Source organism: Lampris incognitus, chromosome 5 (genome assembly GCF_029633865.1).
Source record: "Lampris incognitus isolate fLamInc1 chromosome 5, fLamInc1.hap2, whole genome shotgun sequence".
In the NCBI taxonomy this organism is placed as follows: Eukaryota; Metazoa; Chordata; class Actinopteri; order Lampriformes; family Lampridae; genus Lampris; species Lampris incognitus.
In genome coordinates, this window is record NC_079215.1 from 3,622,313 (window position 1) to 3,634,682 (window position 12,370).

General features: G+C 51.1%; 1 protein-coding gene across 1 annotated transcript in view; it reads right to left on the reverse strand.

Annotated features, from left to right (window-relative positions):
- Nucleotides 1–11,582, reverse strand: part of mtmr7b (myotubularin related protein 7b) — a 47,500-nt gene extending 35,918 nt beyond the window's left edge. The window contains exons 1-2 of the mRNA XM_056279664.1: nucleotides 11,559–11,582; nucleotides 9,794–9,919 (exon numbers count right to left, since the gene is read on the reverse strand). Of these exons, the coding sequence (XP_056135639.1) occupies nucleotides 9,794–9,919; nucleotides 11,559–11,582 (150 nt within the window). The remainder of the gene's footprint in view (nucleotides 1–9,793; nucleotides 9,920–11,558) is intronic.
- Between the last annotated feature and the right edge of the window lie 788 nt (nucleotides 11,583–12,370).

Below are 12,370 nucleotides of genomic sequence, written 5' to 3' on the forward strand. Positions count from 1 at the left end.
GCACTGACGCAAAATGACGCAGTGACGCGTTTCTCTGACCAATCACAAGTCACAAATTACAAATTTGCCTCTGAGGCTGCCAATCAGAGGGGTTTCTTTTCTTTAATTTCATTTTTTTGCCTTTATTATATAAACAAAATCTGGTCATAACTATAACAAATGATCAGATAGTACAACTCAAGACTATTACACATTTGTTTTGTATTTCACAGAACAAAAAACAAGGAAATGATAAAAAGACACAAAGACAGAGGTCTAATCAGAAATCAATATATGTATGTATGTTTTGTAAATATTCAAAGCTTGTTTGGTTTGTATACATTTCAGTGCTCTCTTAAAATGTATTAACTCATTCATGAAGACTGAGAATAGTGGCCTGGCATTAGTAAATCTAGATCTATGGATAAATTAAGAAATCTATAGATAAATTAATGAATCTATATCTATAGATAAATTAATAAATCTATGCACACATTAATAAATCTAGATCTATGGATAAATTAATAAAGCTATAGATAAATTAATAAATCTAGATCTATGGATACATTAATAAAGCTATAAATAAATTAATAAATCTAGATCTATGGATAAAGTAATAAATCTATATATAAATTAATAAATCTAGATCTATGATAAATTACTAAATCTATGGATAAATTAATAAATCTAGAACTATGGATAAATTAATGAATCTATGGATAAATCTAGATCTATGGATAAACTAATAAATCTATAGATAAATTAATAAATCTAGATCTATGATAAATTAATAAATCTATGGATAAATTAATAAATCTATGGATAAATTAATAAATCTAGACCTGTGGGTAAATCAACAAATCTATGAATAAATCTAGATCTATGGATAAATTAATAAATCTGTGGATAAATTAATAAATCTAGATCTATGGATAAATTAATAAATCTATGGATAAATTAATAAATCTAGATCTATGGATAAATTAATAAATCTAGACCTGTGGGTAAATCAATAAATCTATGAATAAATCTAGATCTATGGATAAATTAATAAATCTGTGGATAAATGAATAAATCTAGATCTATGATAAATTAATAAATCTATGGATAAATTAATAAATCTAGATCTATGGATAAATTAATAAATCTAGACCTGTGGGTAAATCAATAAATCTGTGAATAAATATAGATCTATGGATAAATTAATAAATCTATGGATAAATTAATAAATCTAGATCTATGGATAAATTAATAAATCTATGGATAAATCTAGATCTATGGATAAACTAATAAATCTATAGATAAATTGATAAATCTAGATCTATGATAAATTAATAAATCTATGGATAAATTAATAAATCTAGATCTACGGATAAATCAATAAATCTAGACCTGTGGGTAAATCAATAAATCTGTGAATAAATCTAGAGAAATTAATAAATCTGTGGATAAATTAATAAATCTAGATCTATGGATAAATTAATAAATCTATGGATAAATCTGGATCTATGGATAAACTAATAAATCTATAGATAAATTAATAAATCTAGATCTATGATAGATTAATAAATCTAGACCTGTGGGTAAATCAATAAATCTATGAATAAATCTAGATCTATGGATAAATTAATAAATCTATGGATAAATTAATAAATCTAGACCTATGGGTAAATTGTTTAGCCATAATAATCAGGATACTGTACAACATTTCCATATTTTTATCCTCGATTATAACTCCTAATTTAATATCCTTATAATTTAAATTGGGTAGATGAAAGTCCTTTTCAGATAACAAATTCTGAGATGATTCCCTAAAGACTCTAGTATAATTACAAGTAAAAAACAAAACAAACAAAAAAACAGATGTTCTAACGTTTCAATAACAGAATCACAAAACACACGGTTGTTTTTATCAATCTGACCAATCAGAGGTCTGCCTTGATTTGGTACCTGCTCCAGTTTTTTTGGAGCCTCGACAAAGGTGCTACCAGAAAAGTGGTAACAGTTACCAAAATGCCGGAACGTTCCAGTAATGGAAAACGAAAAAAGGGCGAGTCGAGTCGAGTCGAGTCGAGTCGAGCCGAGCCGCTACCATGTGGTGGAAAAGAGGCATAGGCGTCACCACCACATGCAAAACGTTCACCTTTACCATCACGTCAGTTAGAGCAGTGTTTCTCAACCGGGGGTCCGCGGACCCCTAGTGGTCCGCGGTGTAATTGCAAGGGGTCCGTGAAAATAAAATGTCTTTAAAAAAAGATCCTATGACATTTATAGAAATAGGATTATTTTACTCAAATGTGACTGAGACCTTTATCTACCTAAACTATAAAGGGTAACAGGACTTTTTTCTCTAATTACATCTGTTTCACAAGTGTAATTTATTGTATTTTAATAAGAGATCTCGCTCCCGTTTGCATTGTTAAAAGTTACTGCATAAAAATTCTGTTGTTACATATATCTGAAAGTTACTGAATACATATTCTGTTTTATTAACTATATCTGAAAGTTACTGAATACATATTCTGTTTTTGTTACATATATCTGGAAGTTACTGAATACATATTCTGTGTTGTTACATATATCTGAAAGTTACTGAATACATATTCTGTTTTGTTACATATATCTGAAAGTTACTGAATACATATTCTGTTTTGTTACATATATCTGAAAGTTACTGAATACATATTCTGTTTTGTTACATATATCTGAAAGTTACTGAATACATATTCTGTTTTGTTAACTATATCTAAGTTACAACTGAAAGCTCTTATTTTTGCCCCAAAGAGTGAATAAATGCTATAATGCAATTTAAAATATAGTTTCTACTGTTTCTACAAAGTGCAACCCCCCTCCCCCAAGATCAGGTGGAGGGGTCCTCAGGGTAGATCAAAAATACGCAGGGGGTCCAGGACCCCAAAAAGGTTGAGAACCACTGCGTTAGAGCATGCAGACCCAGCAGAAACTCCGGGGATGCTGGCTTAGAAAATATTCCTGATTGGCTCAAGTTAATGATCCAATAATGAGCGTTTGCTGGGCTCCACTTGCTGTTAACTCTCGGGAGTTTGTGAGGCCGGGTGTAAACGACTTGTTAAGTCTTTACTTCATTGATACATGTAACTGATAGTAATCCATATAGTTAAAAACATACAGTTAAAAAGGTAACATATTGTGAATGCTGAATCATTTTATTTTGTTTATGACGAATTGTAATTGTGAACAGTGACTAATGCCGACCACAAGGTGGCAGTGACGTTTTGAGTGCAAAGTTACAAGTGCCACGAAGAAGAACTTTACTTAACACGAGTGAGATGAAAACAATTGAACGCCGCGCAATTTGTTAATGTAATCGGCTCTGTGCATAACTGTAGCCCACTGACTTCCGGTTTCAACTGCAGCGGTCATACCAGTTTCCTGTTGGCGTGCGCTGTTAACAATGGCATATTTTTCGCGAGGGCTGCAAGATGGATAAATGTCAACAGAATGGTCGACAAACTTTCACCTGCGCCTCCCGGCAGACGGGTGAAGCGTTTCAAGTTGGACATGTCAAGTTACGTCCCCCGTCCTCTTCCCCGTGTGTGGACAGCTGTGTGCATGTGGTGGACACGTATCCGTGGTAAATCCTGCAGGCGTCGCGAAAGATGTGCCACCGTCAGCAGCACGCGCCAACAAACAGGAAACTGGTATGACCGCCGCAGTAGAAACCGGAAGTCAGTGGGCTACAGTGACGCACAGAGCCGTGGGGACGCCCCGCCAAGCCGGAGGCAACGCAGAGATTCGAACAGACGATCCCCGTGTTGGTAGGCAGACCGCTACCCGGATGTCCCGACTTGACTTATTGATCAGAGTATGTCTTTGTGTAACGTGGCTCGGTAATAACACTTATATAATGTGAACTCTGATGTCATTATAAAACAATGAACAATTGTGAACACACGCACACACACACACAGAGTAAGCCTGTAACCACATGCGGAAGTGTGCAGCAGGAAGCAGCTAGCGACCACGCGTCAGCAACGTCACTGTGTGATTAAACCTTGGGATCTAACATAAGGAGGGAGCAGCGCCACCAAGTGTTTTATCTGGAAACTGCCGGGCTTGTCTCTCCGCAAGCAGTTGCCGAGTGGTGGCAAGGGAGACGAGGATCACGCCTCTGGCTCCTTCACACAAACCACCGGGAAACCATTTTCTCTGCTCCTCCTCGGGCCAGCGGGGGACGTCATCGTCTGTGACGTGAAATGCGACTCCTCCGGATGTCTGTTTTATCTGGTCTAATCTCCACAGACGTGGCAGCCTCCCCCTGTGTTCCTCAAAGGGGAGATCTGACGGGACATGGGGTGGGGTCGGGGTAGGGGGTCCTCCTCCCTCTTCTCGGTCTCTGAATGGTGGGGGGGTCCTCCTCCCTCTCCTCGGTCTCAGAACGGTGGGGGGGGGGTCCTCCTCCCTCTTCTCGGTCTCAGAACGGTGGGGGGGTCCTCCCCCCTCTCCTCGGTCTCAGAACGGTGGGGGGGGGGGGTCCTCCTCCCTCTCCTCGGTCTCAGAACGGTGGGTAGGGGGTCCTCCTCCCTCTCCTCGGTCTCAGAACGGTGGGGGGATCCTAACGGTGGGGGGGTCCTCCTCCCTCTCCTCGGTCTCAGAACAGTGGGGGGGGGGTCCTAACGGTGGGGGGGGTCCTCCTCCCTCTCCTCAGTCTCAGAACAGTGGGGGGGGGTCCTCCCCCCTCTCCTCGGTCTCAGAACGGTGGGGGGGGGTCCTAACGGTGGGGGGGGGTCCTCCTCCCTCTCCTCGGTCTCAGAACGGTGGGGGGGGTCCTCCCCCCTCTCCTCAGTCTCAGAACGGTGGGTAGGGGGTCCTCCTCCCTCTCCTCGGGCTCAGAACGGTGGGGGGGGGGTCCTCCCCCCTCTCCTCAGTCTCAGAACGGTGGGTAGGGGGTCCTCCTCCCTCTCCTCGGTCTCAGAACGGTGGGGGGGGTCCTCCTCCCTCTCCTCAGTCTCAGAACGGTGGGTAGGGGGGTCCTCCTCCCTCTCCTCGGTCTCAGAACGGTGTGGGGGGGTCCTCCTCCCTCTCCTCGGTCTCAGAACGGTGGGGGGGGGTCCTCCCCCCTCTCCTCGGTCTCAGAACGGTGTGGGGGGGTCCTCCTCCCTCTCCTCGGTCTCAGAACGGTGGGGGGGGGTCCTCCTCCCTCTCCTCGGTCTCAGAACGGTGGGGGGGGTCCTCCCCCCTCTCCTCGGTCTCAGAACGGTGGGGGGGGGGGTCCTCCTCCCTCTCCTCAGTCTCAGAACGGTGTGGGGGGGTCCTCCTCCCTCTCCTCGGTCTCAGAACGGTGGGGGGGGTCCTCCCCCCTCTCCTCGGTCTCAGAACGGTGTGGGGGGGTCCTCCCCCCTCTCCTCGGTCTCAGAACGGTGGGTAGGGGGTCCTCCTCCCTCTCCTCGGGCTCAGAACGGTGGGGGGGGGGGTCCTCCTCCCTCTCCTCAGTCTCAGAACGGTGGGGGGGGGTCCTCCCCCCTCTCCTCAGTCTCAGAACGGTGGGTAGGGGGTCCTCCTCCCTCTCCTCGGTCTCAGAACGGTGGGGGGGGGGGTCCTCCTCCCTCTCCTCGGTCTCAGAACGGTGGGGGGGGGGTCCTCCCTCTCCTCGGTCTCAGAACGGTGGGGGGGGGGTCCTCCCTCTCCTCAGTCTCAGAACGGTGGGGGGGGGGGGTCCTCCTCCCTCTCCTCGGTCTCAGAACGGTTAAAGGCACGTCAGCCCTCACAGGGGAGCCCCAGCGAACAGCACAGGGACCCCTTTTCTGCAGAAGTAAGGCGGAGCGCCGCATGTCCTCTCTGCACAGAGCTCATGCTGTAAATGCACAATACTAATGGCAAGTACACAAGGTCCTGGGTTCGAACCCCAGGGTAGTCCAAATTGGGGGTCATCCCGGGTCGTCCTCTGTGTGGAGTTTGCATGTTCTCCCCGTGTCTGCATGGGTTTCCTCCGGGGGCTCCGGTTTCCTCCCACAGTCCAGAGACCTGTAGGCCAGGTGACTCGGCTGTAGGTGTGAATGTGTGTGTGTGTGTGTGTGTGGGCCCTGTGATGGCCTGGCGGCCTGTCCAGGGTGTCTCCCCGCCTGCCGCCCGGTGACCGCTGGGATAGGCTCCAGCATCCCCGCGAAGCGGTTTGGATAATGGATGGGTGGATGGAGGGATTTTGATATACTATGTGACCATCCCGGCTGAGTAGCCAGGAGCCGTGGGCAGCCGCCCTGCAGCACCTGGGACCAGCTCCAGTTCTTCTTTCCATTGCCGTGGTCGGGGGCTCAGACAGGCCTATTAACCCTAACATGCATGTCTTTTGGACATGCATGATGAAAGCGGCCTGATGAAGGGCCATGTGCCGTGAATTATGGCCCACACGGCCTTAAGAGAGGGTGTGTAGGCCACTGTTCTCAGCTACACGCTCTCACACACTACTTAGGCCCTGTGATGGCCCGGCGGCCTGTCCAGGGTGTCTCCCCGCCTGCCGCCCAGTGACCGCTGGGATGGGCTCCAGCCTCCCTGCCACCCTGAGAGCAGGATAAGTGGTTTGGATAATGGATGAATGTTAGGGTTCATGTCAGGTAACGTGCATGTCTGCGGTTTATAGATTCTGCTTAGTGCCGTCATGAGTGGAAATGATCGGCAGGCTCCATTCAAGCCACAGTGACCCTCAACCAAAGTGAATCAGGAGAGATTAGTCGTTCCCACCCCGGAGGTAGAGATGGATTATGGGGAGGTGCAGACCGTGCCGTTATCAGACGCTGGGGTTTCTCCCTCCAGCATGGAGGAAGGAGTACGCTATGTGCGGTACGCGTGATTGAGTAATCGTACGGCGGGCGTGTCTGGATTAGTCGCCGAGCTTTCTGACACCTGTCAGTTTGCATACCTGTGCCAGACGGGTTAATGGACTCCCTGAACTCGCTGACGCTTTCACCAAAACAACACATTCCAACACGCAGTCGTCATGACGACACCGTCATTATAATGACATAACTGCGATCGCTCCGCCTATGTGGGGAATGATCCGGGAAGGTGGCCAGATTCCCACAACATCAGGTTGGTGTACCTACAGGGTCAGTCGCCCGCCTGCTCCTTCCTTAAATAATGTGTACAGGGCAACAAGTCCTCCAACCCATACCACCAACGGTCACGTGTTCCTGCCCTCCAATACGACCCACAGGAGCGTTTCCTAAATTAGCGCCCCTACCGGCGGCAGCAGATATGCCACAGATACTTTTTGCCTCTGTGCATTGTGGGTATTTATCTACTTGTTGACGTCCTTTTTACTACGCCTCATAGAGGCTAATTAAGGCACGTGGTCAGTAAATACTGATACAAACCAACCGAGAACAATAGCATGTGTAGTCAGTGCGTTTTGTGTTGTTTCGCCCTCTAGTGTCGTCACTAGGATTGCTATTGGCAGTACGTTTACTATGAACAACACGCCCCCCCCCCCGAGACGACCCCCCCCTCATATGAGGACATGCTACACGTGCACATCTCTGCACCTTACTATACGTCATTCTGCTTAACCTAGACCCGTTGTCCTCATTCGCAGACACTTTTGCTACCACCGCTACGACCGCTAGAGGGCGCTTAACTGTAAAACGCAGCTGTAGGTCGTCGTAATAGGCCGCTTGTAGAACCACCTATGGGGTGGGGTGGTTGGTGGAGGAGGACAGTGTGCAGCTGCATACATCTGGGTTTTATTACAAGCTGTCGGCATGGACCTCTTATTCACCTCGGCAGTGTCTTGGGACAATACGGGCGGAGGACTACAGGTGCTGCTGCATTGCTCTTTGCCGCCATCACTGGCAGCTCCACCATCACGGGCAGCTCCGCCATCACTGGCAGCTCCACCATCACTGGCAGCTCCACCATCACGGGCAGCTCCACCATCACAGGCAGCTCCGCCATCACTGGCAGCTCCACCATCACTAGCAGCTCCACCATCACGGGCAGCTCCGCCATCACTGGCAGCTCCACCATCACTGGCAGCTCCGCCATCACTGGCAGCTCCGCCATCACTGGCAGCTCCACCATCACGGGCAGCTCCGCCATCACTGGCAGCTCCACCATCACGGGCAGCTCCACCATCACTGGCAGCTCCGTCATCACGGGCAGCTCCGCCATCACTGGCAGCTCCGCCATCACTGGCAGCTCCGCCATCACTGGCAGCTCCACCATCACGGGCAGCTCCACCATCACTGGCAGCTCCGCCATCACTGGCAGCTCCACCATCACGGGCAGCTCCACCATCACGGGCAGCTCCACCATCACTGGCAGCTCCGCCATCACTGGCAGCTCCGCCATCACTGGCAGCTCCACCATCACGGGCAGCTCCACCATCACGGGCAGCTCCGCCGTGCGGTGAACGTGTTGCAGCTGCACCAGATGAGCTTTTATTTGTGGAGGCGCCTGCGAATGTGGCCCCACAGCAGGGCCACATTCGCAGGCGCTGAAAGGCTGTTGTGTGTCGGCGCTCCTCCAACCCCACTTGCTCCACGGCTGGTTTGTGTAACAGTAGTGTGACGCGACAACGCGTGCTTGTGTTGTCGGTGACAGTGGAGGGCCTGTGATCCAATCTGAGCGGTCAAACTGTGGCCAATCCGCTGAAATGTGATTTAGAAAGTCAACCGTGTACAGAAGTAGACGCTTCAAACCAGATATGGGGGGGGGGGGGAACCAAGAAAAGAAGAAAGAAAAGGATTTGTGCTGCCATTTCATCCACCCATCTTCAGCCACTTCTCCGGGGTGGGGTGGCGGTGGCAGCAAGCTAATTAGGCCACTCCAGGCCTTCCTCTCTCCAGCAACGCCCTCCAGCTCCTCCTGGAGGATCCCAAGGCGTTCCCAGGCCAGATTGGACATGTAGTCCCTCCAGGTAGTTCTGGGTCTACCCCGGGGTCTCCTCCCAGTTGGACGTGCCTGGTAAACCTCCAAAGGAAGGTGCCAAGGAGGCATCCTGATCAGATGCTGAACCACCTCAACTGGCTCCTTTCGACGTGAAGGAGCAGCGGCTCTCCTCCGAGCTCCTCACCCCATCTCTAAGGCTGAGCCCAGACTCCCTACGGAGGAAACTCATTTCAGCCGCTTGTACCCCCCACCTCCCCCTTTGGCTCAGCTTCTGTGCTGCCAGTCTGACCACAGCCTTCACCTTAACTGTCCCTCCCTCCCCTCTCTTTAGGTTCAGCCCAATACATCTAGGCTGGCTCTCTGTTTTCAGTTTCTTTCTTTCACACCCCTTTTCCTACCCAATTGTATCCGAGCCGCCATTCCTCCCAGCCCCCCGCCCCCCCCACCGAACAGGTGCCCCGACCGACCAGAGGAGGCGCTAGTGTAACGACCAGGACACACCCACATCCTGCTTCCCACCCGCACACACGGCCAATTTTGTCTGTAGGGACGTCCGACCAAGCCGGAGGTAACGCGGGGATTCGAACCGGCGATCCCCGTGTTGGTAGGCAACAGAATAGGCCGCTACGCCACCCGGCGGCCTGGTTCTGTGTTTTGAAAAACACAATCATGTCGATTGTTTATTCACTCAAAACCATCTAATGGAGAGGAACCGGTTTGCGTCGTCCACGTGTGGCTGGACGGCGCGCGGTGCAGGCGGTTGTGCAGCGGGGCGCCCGTCCATTGTGTATTCACGCGTGTGCGCATGCGTCAGACTCGACGGCGTGAAGGGTGGTTGTTTGCAGCGGGCCGTTCTTGTGCGTGCAACGAGACGAGATTCTGCAGGCGCCCCCGATTCAGGTCTTATCCCCCGCCCCCCCCCCCAACACCTCCGCCCGTGCTCCCCACTTACCCAGGTCTCCTTGCGCGTCTCCGGGTTGCTCTCCACAAAAATGGTGTGTGTAGCAGAGAGGTAGAGAGTCCCGACGCTGACCTTCCTCTGGCCTGACCAGCGGTCCAGCAGGCGCACATTCTCCACCTGGTGGTGGTGGGGTGGGGGGTACACACACACACACACACACACACACACACACACACACACACACACACACACACACACACACACACACTGTCAGAGAAACGGAAACACACGGGCTTGAGAGAGGCATACGGTGGTCACAACCGGAAACTCTCATCCAGGGGTCGGAAACCTTATCCAGAACGGGCCGGTGTGGGTCCAGGTTTTGGTTCCGACCGAGCACTTACACACCTGGCCCCGCTAATGGACCAGTGGAGTCTTTGCTGGGGGACCCGATTCGGAGACACACGGGCCCTTGAGAGGGATAAGACCGCCCACCCCTGCTCTAAGGGCTGTCCACCGTATGACATCTTCTCCACTTCCGGTGTGGGAAGATGGCGGCGCGAATTCGCCCAGTACCGTCCATGCAGGGTCTTAGTCCACGTCTGCGTCTACGTTCGGTCTTGGTTTGGTGGCTGGGAGAGCTGGTGCCGGATCGGCTGGGAGAGCGGGGCAGGCTGAGCTAACCGCTAGCCCGTGCACACCGGCGGTTCCGATGGCACCGAGGGCGGCGTGGCGGCGGCCTCGCCTGGCGGTGATGATGTGGTCGTGAGGGAGGAGTGTCGAGGGTGTGTGGCTGGGAGAGCTGGTGCTGGATCGGCTGGGAGAGCTTGGTCTGCTTCGTCCGGTGGGCCCGGGGACCACGGCCCCTGCCTGGAGCCGCGGCCTGACGGGACGCGGAGGCGGGGCGGGCTAAGCTAACCGCTAGCCCATGTAGCCATCCCGGATGGCGCTCGTTCCCTTGGACAGTGATGGTGTCTGTGTTAGCTTGGGTGTGTGTGTTGTTGTAGTTTTTGGACGTGTTTTTGTGTCTTTGTGTTGCGCTGCTGTGGGCCGGGGGCTGTGGGCCGGGGGCTGTGGGCCGGGGGCCGTGGGCCGGGGGCTGTGGGTCGGGGGCTGTAGGGGGGTGAGGGGGGGGTGAAATGACAACGTATTCCTGATCTGGGTAAACATGGTGCACATAATGAAGCAGGAGTGTGTATTATGTGTCCAACAATCAAGGTCACTCAGGAATGCATGGTTTTAAGTGAAGGTGTGAGTGTGTGTGCGTGAGTGCGTGCGCGTGAGTGCGTGCGTGTGTGTCTAAAGGCTTTATGAGCGTCTTGCAGCTCATACGTGTGTTGATGCGGGCGCCACGACAGGCTTATGGACACCGTAAGCAGGTTTATGCGGCATGGTGTCCTGCCGGCGGCCTGGAGGGAGGAGGAGGGAGGAGGGAGGAGGAGGGAGGGAGGACGCACGACGCGGTCCGGAGCGGAGCGCTGAGGGAAAATGGTGGTAGGCAGCAGCACGATGCACCGTCACGGCGGGGCAGATGGGGCCAGATCCTTCCCCCCCACCCCCACCCCCACCCCCCCAAAAGCGGAGCAGCGCAGAGGGGCGTCGATGGTGACGGCGCTGCACCGCTGCACCGCCCCGGCGCGCGCTAGTTAGCCACGTTCGGCGTCAGTTAAAGCGGTTTCAGGATGGAGACTCGCGGCGTCTCGCGGACGGTACCGATCAGCATCCGAGGAGAGGGAGATAACTGACACCCCCCTCCCCCCCCCAAATAGACCCAACCCGACGGGACGGACCGCAGTCGGCAGACGGACCTACATACCTTGGGCGTCCGGATGTGCTCCATCACCGCCACCCGTCCTCCCTCCTCCCAGCCAAAATGGTGCGCCGAGGACAATTAATCCCACCGGGGGTTGTTGTTGTTGTTGTTGTTGTTGTCGTGGTGACTGACAACGGTTAAAATCCCGCCCGTCTGGCTGCCGGCGTCATCCGACAAGAGGCGTGTTCCGAAGGCCGGGCTGGAAGAGGTGCCATGTCTCCCGTCCGTCCCGGGTCGTCCCGGTTCAGGTGGTACTGCTGCGCGCTACCCGATCCGCCTAGCAGAGCGCAGCAGCAGCAGCACGCCGACACGCTCGCCCAGGATCACCAGCCACTGCGCATGCGCGTACCCCCCCCCCCCCTGTAGATTAGCGGCTAGAGGACAGGGGAAGACTGGCTTTATTCTGCTCTAGTCTGTTGTATCCTGTCCCGTTCTTGCCATGAGCAGTCTTTCAAAGAGAACGTCAGGACAGCAGAAGAGATAATAATAAACAATATAGAGACGAAAATAAAATATAAATAATCATGCATATAGAAATAATAACCACAAATATAAATAATGCAAATAATGATGTAAATAACAAAGAATAAAAATACAATTCCGTTCTATTGTGTTATTCTCTTTTTTTATTCTATTCTGTTCTTCTCACTTCTATTCATATTCCTCTGTTCTATTCTATTCCCATTCTATTCCTGTTCAAGTCTATTCTATTCTGTTCTATTCCCGTTCTATTCCTGTTCTAGTCTGTTCTGTTCTATACTATTCTATTCTTCTTGGTTCTAGTCTATTCTATTCTCTGTTCTGTTCTATACTAT